This window comes from Lontra canadensis, unplaced genomic scaffold (assembly GCF_010015895.1).
Source record: "Lontra canadensis isolate GAN:19392208 unplaced genomic scaffold, GSC_riverotter_1.0 scaffold39, whole genome shotgun sequence".
NCBI classification, from domain to species: domain Eukaryota; kingdom Metazoa; phylum Chordata; class Mammalia; order Carnivora; family Mustelidae; genus Lontra; species Lontra canadensis.
In genome coordinates, this window is record NW_022631033.1 from 8,054,587 (window position 1) to 8,074,910 (window position 20,324).

Below are 20,324 nucleotides of genomic sequence, written 5' to 3' on the forward strand. Positions count from 1 at the left end.
TTAAATATGCCAGCAGGTAATATGTAGTTAATAACTTCAGAAACTAAAATTGAAGAATCACTTTTGTTTGAGACTCAGTAACTACATCTAGTTATGCCAGTAGTCTACATATTTGAGGCATGTCAAACTATTCTTCTGGCAAACAATTATCCTGATATAAAATGGCTACACCATGTAAAATGAAAGAATATGAAACTGAAAATTTAAATATCAAAGAAGCAAGAAATGGGAAAATATGACCAGTTCTAGAAATTAAAATAATATCCCAATAGAAGCTTGGTAAGTAAAAATACACTTCATGGTCCGGACGAAGTCTTGAAGGAATACATTAGAACACATACTTTATTTAATGTTGCTTCCTGCAAACGACAGGTCTTGATTCGTAGCCTCTAGACTGTCAGGTAAGAATATCTTAGATATCAGTTGGTTCAGCCTCAGAGTAGAACCACAACTTAATGACCAGATATGGTCAGAGTGCTTGAGCACAGATAGGCAGTCCACTGTATAAATGCGGCTAACTCAATGCCCAGCAAGCCCCCAGATGGCACATAACGTGGCAGAGTGAATTTAAGACATTTACCCACCCTGGCGTGGAGGATAATAAATCCACAGCTTCAAGGGGAAGCAAGTAAGCTTCAGGGAGAAGGCCTGTCCAGTACAAAATCTTTAATCATTTCAGATTACTACAGTTTGGCCTGGGGGCTCCAGCTCCATACTTTTACAGCTAAGGGAAAAAACAAAACAAAACAAAACAACAAAAAAAAACAAAAAAAACCCCACAACTCTAACTGAAAGAGACATATATGGTGTTTATAAATAAACCATTATTAGAAAAAGTAAACTGAGGTTCTACAACTCATATTATTTGATGGTATTCTCCCTCCCAAATGTTAAGCTGAAACTCTTCATCCATCTAGAAGGGACTGTACACATTTAAAATTTGTGTTGGACAGAGCTTTCCTTAAGAATGAGTGCCCTGTGCGCTGACCAATCACATTCTTGGAATCACCTCTAAACATTCCACTGAGTTTTATAATTACGGTTAAAACCGTCCATGTGGCATCTGTAAGCACTTGTTGACAGATGAGAAGATGGGCCTCAATGCCATGTATTATATTTCCAGCTGCTTTAAATTTAAATTAGCATGCTTTCCTAATTTCCCATCTTGATGCAATGATGAAATATTCAGGCTTGTAAAGGCCTGGAATCAAACACAATTTTTGCACAGTCCAGGTATTTAATTATTCATTAATCTGAATGAAGATATGAAAATATTTTCTTGTTTGCACATTTTTTCCCTGTCACTTCTGAGACTTCTCATCCAAAACTAACTCTCTCTCTCTCTCTCTCTCTCTCTCTCTAAATCCCAGGAGAATTTTCTCTCTCTCTTCTCCCTAGCTACCACCTTCCAAACACTTAGAGTTGGTTAGGAGTCACTCCCAAGCTAGTAATACTTCTAACGGTGAGAAGGGACAAGACATACAGACTTTCTCCATAGACAAAATTTTTATTTATTTTCAATGTGGTTTCTTAAAGTAGTATGAACATAAATAACATTTTAAGAGAATCCATCAGCCATGCAAAAAATGTTGGAAATAAAGATACAAATTATTTTAACTCTAGGTGCAACAGATGGAAGACATTGTGCAAATTTAGAGTCACTCCGTGGCCACATGCTTACATTAATAATTATAAAAATTTTAGTCCACAGAAGTCTTAAAGTGTTCTTTTGATAAGCATAAAGTATTTTTTATTATAAGCAATATTTTCATATTCCCAGGGAAGAAAGCAAAACAGGAAGAAAAGCAGCGTCTTATCAGAAAAGTGTCTTATCAGAAAACTTACCCTAAAAGTTTCTCCATAAATCTTTACTAGAGTCTGTCTTATATTTCATTAGCCAGAACTATCCTATGGCAATGCTATCTCCAAAGAAAGCTACGAAGTAAGTTTATAAATCTTAACTGAGTACAAGAAAACTGTCCCATTAAAATAATGAGTCACTATTATATACAACACCTTTGAGCATATAAAAGCTTACATCTTAGAATTTTTTAGCATTGTTTCCCTCAGATATTACTTAATATCTTAAATACTGATGCATGGAAGGTGATAACTACTTGGTGAACCAATTAATCAATTTTATAAAGAGACAGATACAGATCTAACAGTTACTCTCAGTATATGTAAGGTATCCATTTATAGGCAGAATGTGCCTAGACATCTAGTTCTTTGAGTTAACTCTGCTTGAAGCTGTAATTCTAAATAATTCTTCAAATCTAAGAACTTGATGTCTTTTCTGTGTGCAATTCAAAATGACATACATTTTTATTCTGCCCACAATTATAATCACCAAAATATTGAAATTTAACCAGAATAGTACATACATAAGGAAAAAAAAAAGAGTAGGGAGCAGAGGACAGACAGTATGACTTTACATGCTGGTGATTTAGCGGTGGCCGACGCTGTTTTCTCACAGTAGACATATTTGCTGGTGAGTCTGATGACTAAACCATGCTGGGTTACAAAGAATTTCTATTGATATTTGTTTACAATTATAATTGGAAGTGACAAAGAAAATGCCACATACCTACACACACACACAGACAGACACGAAGAGAGCAAGTGAACAGGAACTTCTTCTAGAAAGGAATGCTACCAGAGGGAAAACTATTCCTTAAGATGACCTAAATCAAAGGAAACAAGTATTTTTTCCTCCAACCATCATTAAGCCAGTATTTAGTGCTATGACATCTATTATAATCAGATGTTGGTTCAAGTAAGAACTATCCAATTAAATAATTTTGACTAAAGCACCTGGCCCTAAGAGCAAGTTATTTTGCTGACAACTAAAACATTACAAAGGCTAATGTAAACTACACTCCTCTTTAATTACCAGTCTCATTTAAGTCAACTTTTGATAACTAAACATGACCCAGTTATATTTCAGCTCCAACTCCTGCTGCAAAACATCTGGTCTGATCCAAAACACCCTTGTTCCACATGTGTAGGAACTTACCTTCTCAATTTCCCAAGTGTCTCATTTTCAAATATTCTTGTTGTCGTCATAAATCCTAGATACATCCTCGAAAACTTTCTGATTTCAAATTGCAGCAAGAGCATAAATCGGCTTAACAAAACTATGATAAATTTATACATGTTGCCACCAAAAAAAAAAAAACAAACCACCAAAAGTCTGGAAAAAACTCTGGTTCTTACTCTAAATGCACATACCGCCGACATGCTGTTTATACATGTGTATTTATGGATGCAGTATAGGTACTAAGTTTCCCAAGCCACAGACCAGCTAATGGTACATGAAAATTGAAGCCACTGCAATGTAACAGCATCATTTCTGCATCAGAATAGTGGGAAGATGTACTGAGGGGCAAAGACTGCAGAACCTGGAACCTGGTCTTCCAAAACACTGAAGTACACATTTAAATTTACTCCAAGAAAATCTACCCTCACTAAAAATGTTAACAATCTTCACAGGACGCCATTTATATGCCATTTATATACTGTAGTACGAGGTGATGTAAACAATGAAAAACTCTTGGCAAGTGGCAGATGTAGTTATTTTGTAATGAGCAAAAGTCGTCTAAAGTGTTTAAAAATATTTAACTGCAAAATATTACACTAGAGTAGAAAGATGGACTAAAGGAAAAGATTGCATAATTCATCAGAAAGAGTATGTGTCACGTGTCTGAAATTTGGTTCATAAAAGAATGTTACCGTATCTATCGGCACCCAAGAGCACATTATCAAGTGCGGTAATTTGCACTGGACTGAAATATTAATCCTTAATCGGGAGTTTCGGTAACTTTCAAAGGAGACTATGATCCTGGAATTACTGCACGTAGGACAGACCTACTTATGTCAGGGGGAAAGCAAAGCACCCAGACAGGAAAAAAAAAAAATGCATTTAATTAACTAAAATGGTAAGAGTTTATGCTTAGACTTAGAAAACTAGAAACTATTCTGGAAAAGACTACACATAAGTATGGAAAACAACATTCAGTGTACTGCTCCTGAAATCATGCAACATAAAGAGAGTCAAGTACCCGTCAGTCTAAATGACAACCACAGTAACAGGTATTGAAATCCATGTTTATGATAGGTCGTGACATTTTGTGAAAAATTGAAAGGTTTTAAACATAAATATTTAACTGGAACTCTTAAAGTTCAGATGAATAGCAACTGTTTGGCACTTCACAGACTCATCTGTTAAAACTTATTTATAACCCATCTGCTATTCAAGCATTTATTTTCTTTTTTTAATATTTTATTTATTTATTTGAGAGAGAGAGCACGGGTGCACAAGGTGGGGAGGGTCAGAGGGAGAAGTGGACTCCCTGCTGAACAGGGAGCCTGATGCTGGACTTGATCCCAGGACTCCAGGACCATGACCTGAGTTGAAGGCAGAGGCTTAACCCACTGAGCCACCCAGGCCCCCAAAGCAAGCATTTAATACTTAACGTGCCACACACAGTGCATATGGCATAGCCTACAGTTCGTCTGAGTATCACAGATTTAATCTCATACATAAATATCTTAGAGTTTAAGTTAACCATTTTAATTTTGGGGCAGAAAGTCAAATTTATATTGATCTGCAACAATCCTGGGGGGAGAAAACCCACCATCAGCCCTGAGAGGGGCAGAACTATTAGTGAAGGTAAATCAGGCATGTTTGTTCTCCTTCCTGCCATACTGCAGACACTTTACAGAGGTGTAATAAAGTTAAAATCAAGTTTAAAAAAAAAACCAAAAACTTGGCATATGAAGGCAAAAGTTTAGATATTTTCTGGTAGAGGAAGCTTGAGGCAGTCACACTAACATCACCCCCAGTTTAAGAATGCAGAAGGGCTTGCATGGTCAAATAAGCATGGCAGAGAAAGTTAACACTGATTTTAAGTATTTTCATCTCTCCTTTACTAGGGTAAGTGTCTCCATATGCTACATTACGGTAATATAATTATGTTGTGCTCCTGGGGCCATGACACAAGGGTGCGTTTTTCTAAAGTAAAAGAGAATGGGTCTCCAAAAGAGCACGCTCTGCTGCTATGAATGTCTAGGAGGAAAAAATAATTTGCACAAAACTGTATAACATCATTATTTGCTTAATCTGTGTATCTAAAGCAGCTTCAAATTACCCAATTTTAAGTGTGATGGTCATGACTCATGAGTAATTCTGGCCTTAGTAAAATTCTAATTCAGCATGGATGGCCACCAATTTTTTTTTTAAGCCCTAGGATTCAAAGAGAACAAACAATGATTCACGATCGTCCCCAAATTTAAATTTGGCTCTGAGACAAAAGGATTAGTTTGTTTTTTAGGGAAGTCGTAAGTGTCATGACCCATAAGCAAACATGGATCTAAATAAGTATTCCATTTTTCAAAACATAGACTCAGAAGAGGGCATTAAGATGGGCAAAATAACTAAATACACACAACAGATGCAAACAAAAAGAAAGAATTAAAAATATTCCACGCAGGCAAGGATACTGTAATAAAGTAAACCACGGTGGTCTGGGATGGCCTCACGTCTGGTATTGAAGATTAACCGGCTACTTCTAAGGAATCTAAATGAGAGGAAGTAACAGTCCCCCTTTCCAGATTATAGGAATTCCACCCAAAGATTCATGGCAGCTGTGTGGTCACTTGGGTTAAAGAGAATCGGGGCCATTTTCCTGTTTGTCAAGTTTATCCCCAATTGGTTTTGAGGGGAGGGAAGGGGACATTAGAAGAAAAGACACCGTGCAACAATGTAAAGAGAAGAAAATGCACTATTATCTAGAGGAAAGCTTATAGGGCTCTTACCAACACATCTCTTAGTAAGATAATTATTTGCGCTGTCAGAAAAAAAAGGCATTAAACCTTTGAACACTAGTTGGCTGAGAAAGGGATAAGCAGTCAGCCTCCCCGCTCCAGGCCAGTTCCCAGGAGTGTGGCCCTTCTCCCAGGGGCACCCATTCATATATGTGAGAAGCTTCCAGAACAACCACAATGTCAAATGTGCTCTTTCCTTTTAGAAACTTTTCATCTATTTCAAGTCCTTCACATTGGAAGTCTTAGTAATTTCACGAATGTTTCCTCCACATAGAAAGGAATATTAAATATGTGATGTTATTTTAATCTTGTTTCTGACCAAAAAACATAAGAATGGTACTTTTAACAGAAAAAAAAAAAACAGCATGAGAATAAAAATGACTGTGAAGAAAATTACATTATACTTTAAATTTGAAAATGGAATGGAACTTAAAATATAAAGTGCATTTTACATCACGGCATACAATTCCAGTCCTGAAATAAAGATATGGAAAATCAGTTTAAAACAAGATGACAGCAGTATCTGCAGATAGATTTGTATAGATAATCCACATGGATATGTATGGATTTGAATAGATGATGTATTATCTAATTCTATATTCATTTACAAATAGGCTGAAAATGTAGCGTCTGCCTTATCTTTTGGTTTAGATTGGGTCAGAAATACATTTTCAGTTTAGGAATACGGTTTCTGATCAAAAGTTCCTAAAATACTTCAACTAACATCTGTATTTGAACCTAAGGAAGTAAACTTTCAAGATGTTATTGAAGAAATAACATATTGTTAGCTCTTGAAGAGCCAGAATCTGTCTACACCACTCATTTTGAATTTCCTCTTCCTTGTCTGCTTGCCACCTCCTACACTGCTCACCCCCATCACCATCAAGTTTCTGCACCAAGAAAGTCACAGTGTTTACTGACCGTCTGGCGAACCAGTAAACAGAACCGTCAAACAAAATCAACTCCTATGACAAACGAGGGCACTCAAGTAAATCAGACATGCTCTAGAAGTAAAGTATCTACTCCATGATTCATCTCAATGACGGCACAGACTTTGCTGGTTCCCATTCTGGAAGAATGCCCCAAAGAAGCAGGGCAATTACGTTTTTCTAAACAAATTTACACAAGTCTACCTCTCGTGTTTAACATTCTACCATTATATTTTCTTTATATTTTCTTTGTTGGAATGGTATTTTTAATATTTTAGATCTTCTGGAATGGTTTCCCTGTAAATTTAGAATGTATATTTTTATTTCTCTTAATGCCAATTAATAATATACAGACTTGAGAGGTTTACACACTGAAGTAGCAACATCAGTCTGTTTCTTTAATAGAGATTTAAATTTTAGAGTATTTAAGCTCTGGGGCGCCTGGGTGGCTCAGTCTGTCAAGCGTCTGCCTTCAGCTCAGCTCATGATCCTATGGTCCTGGGATGGAGCCCTGCATCAGGGACACTGGGTCCCCTGCTCGGCGGGGCGTCTCCCTCTCCCTCTCCCCAGGCTCATGCTCGCTCGTGCTCTCTCTCTCATCTTTCTCTCTTAAGTACATAAAGAAAATCTTAAAAAACATAAAGCATTAAAGCTTTGAAGTATTCAGGATGAGGTCATATGAAATTATATGGCATTATAACACTCCTGTGTGGACCAGAATCCTTTTCAGCTATGACTTAAGTGCAGGGCACTTCAGGGGATGACCATCACCACCTGCCAGAGCTATCACACTCAAGGAAAGACACAAACCCACGGAGCACACGGGAGATGTGGAAACACATTCTAAGCCAATCTATAACACGTAGCCTCTGTACACTGAGGGATTTAACACCGTAGATTTTCCCCAACTTTTTCAAAATCGAATATCAATATTACCTCCCCTTTCCATATTTAAGAAGTCAGGAAAATTGTCAGTAAGCTTATAGTACAAATATAATAAATTAGGTGGAAGGTGCTGGAGAATCACTCTGAAGACTATCACAGTTACTTCAAATGTCTAGGACCACAGTAGTTAGGTCTGTGATGTGTTTTTGATGATGAAACCTATCTATTTAACAAAAATTTACAGAATTTGATACCTCATTTCTGCTTCTCCCCTGCCTAGTCTTACTGTTGGTAGGAATATTTGCAAGCAGATTTTAAAAAGAATTGCTGGGGTGCCTGGCTGGCTCAGTTGGTGAAGCATGTGATTCTTGATCTCAGGGTCCTGAGTTCAAGCCCCACACTGGGGATAGAGACCTCTTTAAAAAAAAAAAAAAAAAAAAAGAGGAACTGCTAGACTGCTAGGACATTTCAAGGTTATCAATCTCTCTCTCACCTCACTTTCTAGCTCCTTAATTGCTAGCTGAACTACAAATCAGTGTATAGGCTATAGGGAATATAATATCATATACTCTGATTTTTTTTTTAATTCTCTTTCAGTGGATGTCCAAAAATAATTAGCTAGGTGAGAAAGAATACATAAGCCACGGCTGGCAGTCTGAAGAGTGACTAAGTTTGGGCGGGGAGCGGAGAAAGGGGGGCAGAATGTGTGTGTGTGTGTGTAACTAATCATGACCACTGTTTACACTGCTTGTTCTGTTTGGAATGTGAGCCATAATAGAAAAAATGTCTGTTATTAATATATTTTATAAATGTTTCCAGATAGTGCAGTGATGGGTGCTTACATAAGTCCGCAGTGGTCTTCACTATCCATCAGAAATAATCAGGAGCATATAGTGGAGCTCAGATACCATATATGGGTGGCCCATGGAATGAGAAGAGCTAGGCAGTGACAGACACTTCAAGGAAGGCTGCAGTTGAAAATGGCTCCGGGGAAGCTTGTGGCCAGCTTCTACTTCTCTTTTTTAGACACTTCTGTACAATGATACCCAATTAAGCTCCTTAAGACACCCATTTCAGCCTATCACTCAAGTATCTGCCGTGGTCCTATTGCTTTCAGCCAAGTTCCGAAGTTAGGTCCTGCTCCTTGGTTTCTTACATCTTCTACAAGATTCCCCTCGGTTTCCCTTACAGCTCTGGACACCTCAGCCAAAGCAGTCCACTCCCTGCTCACCTCCCCAAGCCCCTCTTGACTGCACTGGCCTTCCTGCCTCTGTGCTTTGCTCTCAATATCCCAGATGCCCCCCCTCCTTTGTTTCTGTAACCAGCATCCACTTGTTTTCTGCCGCTGACCGAACGCCAGTCCAGCCTTTCCATGCTTGTCCATGCAGCCGCCAGGGGCTTCCCCAACAATTTCTGGTAAATCAGGAGACTTGCTTATAACAGCTCTGACACTATCTGCATTTACGGTGTAGCCCATTTTTGGTATTTTAAGTGAGTAAGCTCATTCCTCACGAAGGATCACATGCTTGTTACAGACAGGAATCACCCCGCACTCTATGCCTCACTCACCGCATTGTCATTTCCTGCTTAGGGTCAAAGCTGCCGTGGGTGAGAATTCATTAAAATGCTCCTGAAGTGAAGTAGATTTGAGTAGGAGAAAGTGGAGTCAGAAATCCATAAATCTCATCCTAACAGGGAAGTGGAGTTAGCACATCACCGTGGCCTCCTTCCTGAGTCCCTCAGTTTCCCCTCCGGGTGGTCACTGAGGTGATCAGGGGACTGGGGGAAGCCTCTGGGAAAGAACTGCTCTCCTATCCAATCCCGTACTCCTGCCCTGGGGGCCGCGCTAACTTCAGATCACAGAATCCTTCAGGAAACCCAGTGCCTGCATATACATTTTATACGTAACCAACATACAACCAACTCCCGGCAAGGCTGATCTCATCAGTAAATACATTACTATGTCTTTAATGAAATTAGAAATATGCAAATTTAGATGATAAATACTATAAAGAACCTCTTGTTAGATCAGATCAGGGTTACAGGACCAAGTAATTTATGAAAATGAGCTTTTGGATTTCAGAACTGCACCAATGCCCCCTCACATCTGAAAGCCACTGGTGCACGATCAGTACCAGGACACAGCAAGAATGTACCAGTGATAGGCATCTCAAGGCATCCGTTTGATTGACTTTATGATGGATGCCCAGTAATAAAGACAATGTCTTCTTTCTCTTACAGTTAAACTACAAACTCTGAAAAAGAGTGAGTCTACTAATGATAGGAAGCAGCTGAATAATTTACATGAGGGAATTTCAGAAGAAACAATTATACGGACAAATTTATAATATTTACTGTAAATTTTTGAATGACGTAAGTTCAATGAACTATCATCATTCAATGAACTATCATGTCTTTTCCTAACATGAAAACTCAATGATACCTTAATTCACAATTTATACAGATCTGAACTCACAAATGTGCTTTCTGCAACAACTGTAGGACTCGGTAGTATTTATAGAATGAACACCGACCAGAAATAATGTAACTGGTACAAGATGCAACAACGCATGCCTGGAAGTCCAACAACCTGAATCTTTCTACAAACCACAGTTCGTTCTTTCCAAATCCAGTTATTCCTGAAAGGCCACTGGGCATAGGTAAAACCATAACCTTTCCACTGAAGTTGCATTAGTGCAACTTAGAAAAACTGTGTGATAGGAATTCTGGTTAGAATTCTTGTTACGCACACATTCTACTATGGATTCAGGTCATGTATGACCACCTTTTCATTGGAGGGGAAACCATATGGTAAGGCTTGGAGGAAAGTTGTCCAATTGTAAGGGAACTGGGACTTAAATAAATGTAACTGGATAGGCAGAGTACCTCTTCTCTCTGCCTTCTTGCCCACAGCTACCACTTGCAGGAAGAAAAGACTATCTATTGTCATGGGCCTTTCACAAATCCAGAAGGCCCAAACCCATGATCACACTTTTCTAAAATAAGTGCTACATAAGCTTTTTTTTAAAAAGAGAAACTAAAGAAAGAAAGCTCTATCCCCGCTCCTGGCTAAGTCATTCGAGTCTTGGGCTTATTATCTTTAATGAAATAAAATAACATCCATCTCAGAAAGACGTAATGAAAAACAAACTGAACTTGAACAGCTCTTGGTACAGTGCAGGGCACACAGAGATGCTGAGGATGTTACAGAGAAGACCTAATGATCATGTGAATGCCTCCTCAACACACAGATGTCTGCACGGTCCCCAGGGAGTGATCTAAACCTGTAAATACCCAGATAGCTGCCCCAAACACCAGTGCCAGGGGCACAGGCAACCTTCTGTGCTCTCCCACCAGCCTCTGAGTCCCAAAACATCCTAGAAAGAGCTGTGAGACAGAACTCCTGGTTGGTCCCATGTTGGTCAGGAGGCCAAGACCTTCACCTCAAGAGCCGCTGAACCGAAAGGGCAGAAAGCAGTCTCCCCAGTCCACCACCCTCCACCGTCTCAGGTCAGCTTGGACAGACAAGAAAAGAGACCCACCAGCCCTAAAGCTGTGCAACTGATACCAAGAAGTGCTTCCTACAAAGCAATCTTGATGATAATCAATTCTTGAACAAATGACTGTTCATCAGGTGTCCTGAATTCAGAAGAACAAATTCAAAGAAGTGAAACCCAAACGAAAGAGGAATTGAGCTCTTTTATGTCCCAAACCATAGAAAACCAGCATCACTCAGAGTTGGGTCAGAAATCTTTTCCAAGAGAGGAGGCTGACAAAACACTTAATCGTACACTCTAAGGCAATTCATAATCATAAAAACTGTAGATGTGACATTAAAGTGTAGATGCTTGGGAAAAGGGGACAAAAACCCAATCCTTCCATTATGTAATCCTTTGCCCTCCTCAGAAAGGGGCTCTTAGGGAGTGAAACTCTGGGCCTCCGACATAAATTGATGTGGAGTGAGGTGAAGACAAGAAAGTTCATAGGTCTCCACTTTCACAGACATTTCATATTTCCCTACTATTGAACCCCTTTCTAAAGACTGCTGCCAGAGAGTAAGGACATTTGCAGAACATCTGAGAAATGTCACGGGTCCTGCGACATGAAGCACAGAGAAGGCTGCAAGTCAATGACTATATATTATAGTTGCGCTTACAGCCTAATTTAGTGGAATAAAATTTACCTCTCCATTTTCAATGCAGAGCGGTAGGATATGCAGACTGTTAATTTTCCTTTCAGGATTGTAATAGTACTTGTCAAATGCTCACATACTTTAAGGATATTCCACAGTTTAAGTCCTTTTGATCCTAGGCAATGATTTTCCTCCAATGGGATGTTAATTTGTAAAGCTTATTTTGCTTCTCCAAAGAGTTTTTAGACTAGTAAAATCTTAAGCGATTTACAGAATCATGCTTCGTCATCCATCATGGATCCCTGGAAACCAGTCTCTGCTCTTCTCCGCAGGGCCCTAAACCTGCAAGGAGGACCCACGCTGCCCTACGATTAAAGTATTGATGCCAAGGTTCGTTTCTTCTACTCCCTCATCTTCTTTGTGAATGAGTCCACAAATCTATGGGTTCTTTCTCTGTGATAGCTTTGACTTCTGCTCCTGCTGCCTCAACTCTGCTCTATACATCACTTCCCTTCTAGAATACTGTTGTTGTTTCTTCACTAGATCATGTCCCCAGCAAGTCTTTATGACTTCTAATCAGTCCCAGAATGATTTCAAAACTTCTCTTATTACCTGTGTCTTTCAGGTGCTCAGAGCATGAATCACCCTCCATAACTCACCTTCAAGTGGCTTGGGTCATACGTGACGCGACCACAACCATTTCTAAAAACTTACTCGTAGTTAAGATTCTTCACTGTTATTCTCTATAACCCCTTGCCTTCTCACCTTCTCACCCCATCCACGACCCAAATGGGATCCCCATGCTTGATATAGTCTAGTCATGTGCCAGAAATTCTCACCCAGGTTACAGCCCAAGTTCTGCCTCTTGTCAAGGCACTCTAGGCCACGTGGAGACTCTCTTGTGCAAACTTCAGGACACAGACGATGCTCTGGGACTATTCCCTCAATACCTCACAGTATTTTTGTGCTTAAGCCTTTATTTTTTCTATCTGAGCTGTATGCTCCTCGAAAAGAGGAAAAATGGCTTACGTCTTTTTAAGATACCCCCTGACTAACAGATTACCCTGCAAACTCAACAGTTACATAATGAAGATGGCAAAATCCATGAAATTAGTCATTGTTACATACCATAGTTCAGTGATTCTAAAACTGTCATTATGCTTGAGAATGACTTAGGATGTTAGTTTAAATGTATATTCCAAGGCCCAAACCTAGAGATTTGGTTGGTCTCAGGTAAGGGGAAAAAATTTAAAGACCTCTAGGGAATTCTAATACAGTTAACCCACACATGTTTTGTTGAAAAACATCGTCACTGATTAATTTGAAACAGTAAACACAAATAAAACAAGAACAAAAGTATGGAGAATTATAAACAGTGGAGAAAGAAAATCTGGCATGTTGCAAACTAGTTACCATTATTAGGAAGTTTTTTGTGATAGTAACCATAAACCATATGTTCTTTTACTATTTTAATTTAAAACAGCTATTCTCATTAAAGCAATTAGTGTTAAGATTAAAATAATCTTTTTTGCATTTAAATTGTAAAGTAGGGTTATTTAAAGTTATTTATGTAAAACAAAACAAGTTATATTTGCTCATTCAATAATACTTGATTTAGATTATTCCCTTAATTGAGACATTATAAACCTTTAAGTCTTCTTTTGTTGATTTTGATCTTTAACACAGGCATGTGCAACATAAGACATGTTCTCCTTGAATTCATTGCTCTAAAATATATGAAGACCTAGGTATTTATACTCCCTGCTAACCCCTTTTTGGAATAAAAGTATACTACTTGTAATTCTCTCTTTTTTCATGATAAGCAACTTTTTTTCTTTTAAAATAAAAACTCCTCAACTCCAACCAATCAGAGTGAATGCTACACAATCTCATGTTGGCAAATCTAGCAATTGTATTTAGCAATCTAGTGCTCTTGCTGGTTCTTGCAGGTTTTTGAGTTAGACGATAATTTTAAATAGTTCCTCTTAATTTTAATTATATAATAATTATATATTATAATTTCATAATACTTTAATTATATAATCTTAATTATATAATAGGCAGTACTTTGCCTGCCATACTTTTCTCATGTTGGCTTGCTTGTACTAAGATCCTTCAGGGAAACATTCTAGGATCTGTTAGTAAGTCACATAACCAGGAAAAGAGGAACCTAATAAATATAAGTCAAGGGACAAGGGAGTCTTGTTCATATGCGCTTAGATGTATATGATATATATGTCTGTATATGCTTGTTCACGTATGCGATTTTACCTCCCGTTTTTTGTATGGCTTTCGGGGGCAGTGTGGTGAAAGACTGGATGGCTAAGCTCGGTTTATAGTTTGTGAGATGTTTTGTATTTTTTTTTAAACGCTATAAAAATACTTCCTAAAAAAAAAATACTTCCTAAGTGTCAATTACCAAAACTGCATTTATCGAAGATTTTGTATATTTAGTGTCACTTATTTACCTTCTGAAATCTCTTCTTGGGGTGGGGTTTCTGTAGTGCACAGGAAGTTAACAATCAGTTCCTCTCCCAGCTTTACCTCCTCATGAGCCACTTGTTTAGGCCACTAGGGAGAGACATGGAGTCTCTGGACCATGTCTCTTGGGAATCTCATGGCAAGGAGCCAGCAACTTCACCAAAGGCATTAATGACGCTTGCCCCGTCAAGCCTCCACTCGACCAATGAGGAACATTTTGGTGCAGAAATAATATACTGTCTTAGGGGCTGCAGAACTCGGAGACTTAAAGTGATGTTTCATCAAGTGGAAGAGAGTCCCGTCACATACAGAATATCAACTCGCATTCACCATACGGGATATAAAAGATGGCTAAATATGAAAAGCAAATAAAAGCACGTGAAGATTTTTACAGCCAAAGAAAGATTTGATTACATCACCGAAGAAGATGATTTTGAAGATGAAAAATAACTTTAACCTCTCCAAACGCACACCCATACAAAACAAACATGCATGTGCACACATGGGCACAGTCATTCAAGGCTGACCCAGCAGTGAGTGACTCCCACACAGGCTTTTGGCTTATCAGGAAAGACTTCTCATTTTACTTCCTTCTTCACACTTTCCTCCTGCAAACTCAAGTAAGTTACCACAGGTAATAACCTGATCTCAAAGAGGTTACTTGATCTCTTCACCAGCCACCTCTCTGGGTGTTGCCTTACTAAGTCATATTTTTAATAATTTGACTTTGCAGAGACAGAAAGTGAACAGATACCACGAAATCCAAGGCATTCAAATTACAGGAAGTGTAAGTGGGTCTAATGTTACATTTTTTTTTGTGGCATTTAAACACAGGGAGACATTCTCATGATAATAGTTCTACCAACATTAAGTATTTGTGTTGAAAATTATTTTACAAATCACATCATACACTCTGTTCTGCAATTTAACATTTTTTTCCTCCCAAGGTTTTCTTTCCCTGGACCCATATATAATTACGAATTCTGTTTTTTTTAAAATAATTTGTCCCCCAAATTTAAAGTTTAAAGGTAGAATGATTTTTTTTAAAATTAGTCTTCTCCATCGTAAAACGTTATTTCAAAATATAACTGTGGAGGCAATTCAATTTCTACACATTCAACATACGTTCATCAAGTCACCTCCCAGCTGACAGTCACACACCACTGGCCAAGGGGTGAAATAAAGCACCGCATTCTGGACCCAGTCAGGGGCTCTGCACGCCTTTGAAAGGAGGCTCCCACAGTATGTGGAATATAAAACTTCTCCGGGAGTTCCCAAACTCTGTTCAGCACACTATCCACCCTTATGTCAGAGCTGCACGTTTTACGTACACATTTTGGAAGAGCAGAAGCAGGCACAAATACAGTCACTCCTGTTTGAAAATCAGAATATCTCAAAGGTACCTTGGCAACATTTTCTGGCAAAGGGTTAAACCCTCTGTTACTTAATAAAACTATCCACCTTACTTTTCAGTACTTTAGCGCACTTCAGAAACGCGGAGTTTATGAAGTCGAAAAGTCATGCCCGATTGTAATCTGCATGCGATCGTGCTTTGCCCAACTCCTCACGTCTTGAGCCCCGAGCCGGTGACTACATTCCTTTTACACTTTCCCTAAAAACGCCCAGTGCTCCGAGTAAGAGTAACGCTCCGGGAGAACAAACCTCGGATGACGGGTCGCCCCAGCCCCCGGAGCTGCGTGGACGCCCACTAATCTGATGGGGGAAGAGAAGAGCCGTCCCGACCGGACGAACCCGGGCTCCCCCGAGCCGCGCGCCCCGCGAGGGCTCAAGCCCGCCGGGTGCACCCGCGGGGACCGCTCCCAGCAGGTTGCGATCTCTAACACCCGCCGCCTCTGCGGCTGCCGCTTTCTCCTTTGCTTCCCGACTGAGCAACAACTCCACTGCAAAAAAACCAGGAGAAGAAAACTTTTCTCCCAGGAAGCGTGCGGGCAGCTCGGTTAACTTTGGATGCAACGCCCCGAAGGTGGAACAGCACCCCACGTTCGGCGCGGCGCCCGGCTCCCCGGGACCCCCAACACCGCAGCGCCCCCGCACTCGCCCCCAGGCCGGCCCCGGCGCGCGCGGCCCCGCACCTACCTGGGCCTCGTCCGCGTCCGGCTCCGCGTCGGAGAAGCCGAGTCCCGATTCGAAGGCGGCGGCGGCGGCGGCGGGCGCGTCGCGCGGACCCGGGAGCAGCGCAGCGGCGAGCAGGAAACACGCCAGAGAGAAGAAGCCCAGCAAGTGCATGGTGGAAGGACCGGGAGCGCGGCGGCCGGGCCGCGGTGGGGGCGGGGTGGGCGCGCGGCGCCCCCGCGACGCTGCGCTCCCTCTGCGCGGAGCCGCCGGCGACCCCCGAGGGCGGCCGGAGGCGGCGGCAGCGGTCCGCGGCTCGGCGCTCCCCACGCGGCGCGGCGCGGTCCTGGCCAGTGCCGGGGAGGGGCGCGGGGTCAGGTAAAAGCCTCACAGGAAACCGGACGTCCGAGCTCCCCGCATTCGGGGCCGGCGAGGTGAGGCGAGGGCGAGGGCGAGGGGGGACGGCTCCTCGGTTCGCCTTTCTGTTTTCGCTTTCTGGCACGAGGGGGGCAAAGCCGACCCCCTTGGCGCTGCTCGGCCCCTCCGACCCCCCCGAGCCCGCGGCCCCCTCCTCCCTCCCCTCCCCTTCCCCGGTGCAGCGAGCGGCGGCCGGGAGGAGGGCGGCGGGGCGCCGCGCGGCCAGGCCGGGGAGCTCGGCGGCGCGGGCGGCTCCGGAGCGCGGGGCGAGCGGCGGCGGCGGCGGGCGCAGGGGCAGGGCATGGCTGACGCGCCCTCTGCCTGCGCTTATGTGAGAGAAAGCGGCCGAGGGAGGGAGCGTGCCGAGCCCGGCCGCCCTCCCCTCTCACTTTCCCTCGGAAGCGCTCCTCGCGCTCCCTGCGGCCCGCGCCTCCGCCCCGGCACCCCGCGTCCCCTCCCCTCTCCCCTCCCCCTCCCGGGAGCGCGGCCCGGGGGGCAAGTTCAGCGGGGGCAGGCGGGCGGCGCGGGGCCGGGCGGAGCGCGCCTGGGTGGGCGTCCCGGGGAAGGCCGGCCGACCCTTTGTCCTCGGCCGCTGCCCGGCTCCTGCCCGGTGCCCGGCGCGCCTCGCCCCCTGCGCCCCCGCTCGAGGTTTGCCAGCCCTCCCGGAGTTTCAGGAGGTCAGAGGGCAAGTCCTCGCAATGGCGGAGACCCCGCCGCGGGCCCCTCTTTCCCTGCCTCTGGGTCGCTTTGTGCGCAGCCGGGCACCCCGGGAGAGCTCAGAGGGCAGGGCGGGCTATCGGGATGAGTGCTGAGGAGCCCCTGGGATCCCAGACTTTTGGCGGGTGGGGAACGTAGAGCCACAGTCTTCAAGGAGAGGAAAGACACACACTGTCAGTTTCTGCAGGGAAGTTGGGTTTCAGGGAGAAAGGGAGTGATCAAGAGACACGTGTGCTGTTCACAGCGTGGAAAGTGACATCTGCAGAAAAGTCACTGCATTTCCCCATTGGAAAGTCACGTTGTGGCGCCGATCGCCTGGGCCGTCTCCCTCTTTGGGGCTGTCTGGACGAGTAGCCGGCGACCCAGATGCTGGGTTTCAGGAGCTACTTTTAAATACACTGATCATAAAGTCTTGGACGGAGAAGAGACTTTGTTACCTGATTGAACTCTCCCAAGTTCTGAACCCCCCCCCCCCATTACATACTAGAAGGCTCAAATATCTTCAGGGACAGGGAGTCCTCTGCCTTTTGAAAATCAACATTGCCAAAAAGCATTTCCTTCCACGTATCCATTGCTTTCGACTTCTGGACTTTAAACAATAAATCTAATCTAACTTCCACATGTGAGTTCTTCGACTATTTTGAAAACATCTGTCATGTTCTCCCTATGCTAGCTTTCCTCCGAGCTAAATATCCTTTTTTAGGAAAACGACAGCTCCACATTCCCTCATCAACCGTGATCTAATTTTCCATGTTCATCGTAAAGGAAACCGCTCAGGACAAGGTTCAGAGCTGAAAGCGCTCTACAAGCGTGTAGAAAGGGTCTTCTCGTCCAGCCATTGCTCATGTGTTGATACAGCCTCAAATAAAGTTTCTTTTCTGGCAGCCAAATGAGTGTTGACTCACGCTTATGCTTAAAATCAACTAAATGCTTCAAGAATTTTTCGTGTGTGTTGCTGCTCAGTCCCATGTACATTGCCCTGCGTTTGTGAAGTTGGCTTGCTGTGCCCAAGATTTGAGCTCTGTAATTTTTTCTTTATTAAGTTCTGTCCACTCAGTGAGTCGGCCCAAGATCACAGCCTACTGAGATGTTTGGGGGGGATGCTAGCCCTCTGGGTCTGTCATGCTTCTTGCTGTCCTTCTACTCGTATTTCATCAGTTTGCCATATTTGTCCTCAGATACCGATAGAGCTGGCAAGGGAAGAGCCGAAGCCAGACTAGTAGGGCCGAAGTCAAAGTCGGAGCTTCTTTTGAACTGTTCCCTATTGTAGCTATTCTCAGCTTTGCACTTAGAATACCGAAGGGAAATTTCAAAAAACACGTGCTCAAGTGCACCATCACAGACTCCTTCAATTGGCCCCACGGTGACATGGGTGCTTTGGACCCCCATAGGCAGCCACACTGGGAATCTCAGGCACTTGCTGCACTCCTAGGGCCTGGCATAGAGTGAAGACAGAATCAAAATGTATCAAAAGGCGTCATGTTAACTGATTTATTTTATTTGAAATACAGCTGTAAGCACATACAGGCTTTTTTTCCTCTCAAAAATGTTATCGTTTTACCACTTATTATTTTAAGTAAAGGAAACGCTGGCAAAAAGTATACTTGAGAGAAAAAAAAAGACGGCGGTCTCAGAAGACCGTCCTGGTTTGTCTGTTGGAGTGCCTTCCCTGTAAAAAGGGCTACTTTCTCTGCTCTACCTTTATCTGCCACTTTTGGCTATTGTGCCTTCTTTGAAGAGCAGTTGTAAATTTATCTTAATTTACTTAGGACTTTTTTTCTTTGAGGCATTCAATTTTCTCTTGTTGCTGTTGGAAAAAGATGTATGATTTTTTCTAATAGTTTTTAATTTTATTGGACTTGGTTGTACTATAGACGATGTTGGGTTTAGAGCTGCGCTGAGACTTTCTTGGTGACTTTGTACACAGTTCATTTTGGAACCACTTCTGTATGTGCTCTTTCTGTTGGATAGTTCCAAGTTTGAGCTTACTGTAATATTTAAGTCTTGAGAGTGAATTTTTAAATTAATGAATGAATTAATTTGATTTTGTTTATTTATTCATGAGAGAAAGAGAGACAGATAGGCAGAGGTAGAGGGAGATGCAGTCTCCCCACAGAGCGGGGAGCCTGATGTGGGACTTGATCCCAGGATCGTGGGATTGTGACCTGAGCCAAAGGCAGATGCTTAACTGGCTGAGCCACCCAGGTGCCCCTTGAGAGTGAATTTTAAAATGAAGTGTTCTTGATCTTTTTAAATATATTTTTACTTTTTTAAAAAGTGTATTTATTTGAGAGCAAAATGAACTAGAGAGAGGAGGAGCAGAGGGAGAGGCAAAGGGAGAGGGAGAAGCAGGCTCCCTGCTAAGCAGGGAGGCTGATGCTGGGCCTGGCTAGATCCCAGGACTCCTGAATCCTGACCTGACCTGAAGGCAGATGCTTAACCTACTGAGCCACCCAGGCAACCCCATCATGTTTTCTTCTTCTTCTTCTTCTTCTTCTTTTTTTTTCTTTTTGTTAATCAAAATTTTCATTTACTGGTGTATACAAATTTTTGTAACATCTGATGTTTTTATTTGAAATCCTGCTTTTATAGGTATTAAAATCAGAGTCTTTGAGAATTGAGACCATCTGTGAACATGACTTGTAAGCAACCATAAACCCACTTATAGCAAAGTGATTTAGTTATTCCTTCTAGGAAACTTTAACCCAGGAACAATGATTGCAAACTAGTAATTACATCCACTGTTTGCTTCCGGAAATGCCCACAAATCAGTAGAGTCAAGACAATAACTGCACACTGGCAAGTAGCCTTCTTATCGTAACGGTTTACTCAGGACCCTCACCTAGATGTGTCAACCAGTCCTA

The 20,324-nt window shown here is 42.2% G+C and overlaps 1 protein-coding gene across 1 annotated transcript in view; it reads right to left on the bottom strand.

Annotated features, from left to right (window-relative positions):
- Positions 1 to 16,594, bottom strand: part of VEGFC (vascular endothelial growth factor C) — a 98,893-nt gene extending 82,299 nt beyond the window's left edge. Inside the window, exon 1 of the mRNA XM_032869845.1 lies at positions 16,351 to 16,594. Coding sequence (XP_032725736.1) covers positions 16,351 to 16,500 — 150 coding nt within the window. The 5' untranslated portion in view covers positions 16,501 to 16,594. The remainder of the gene's footprint in view (positions 1 to 16,350) is intronic.
- Between the last annotated feature and the right edge of the window lie 3,730 nt (positions 16,595 to 20,324).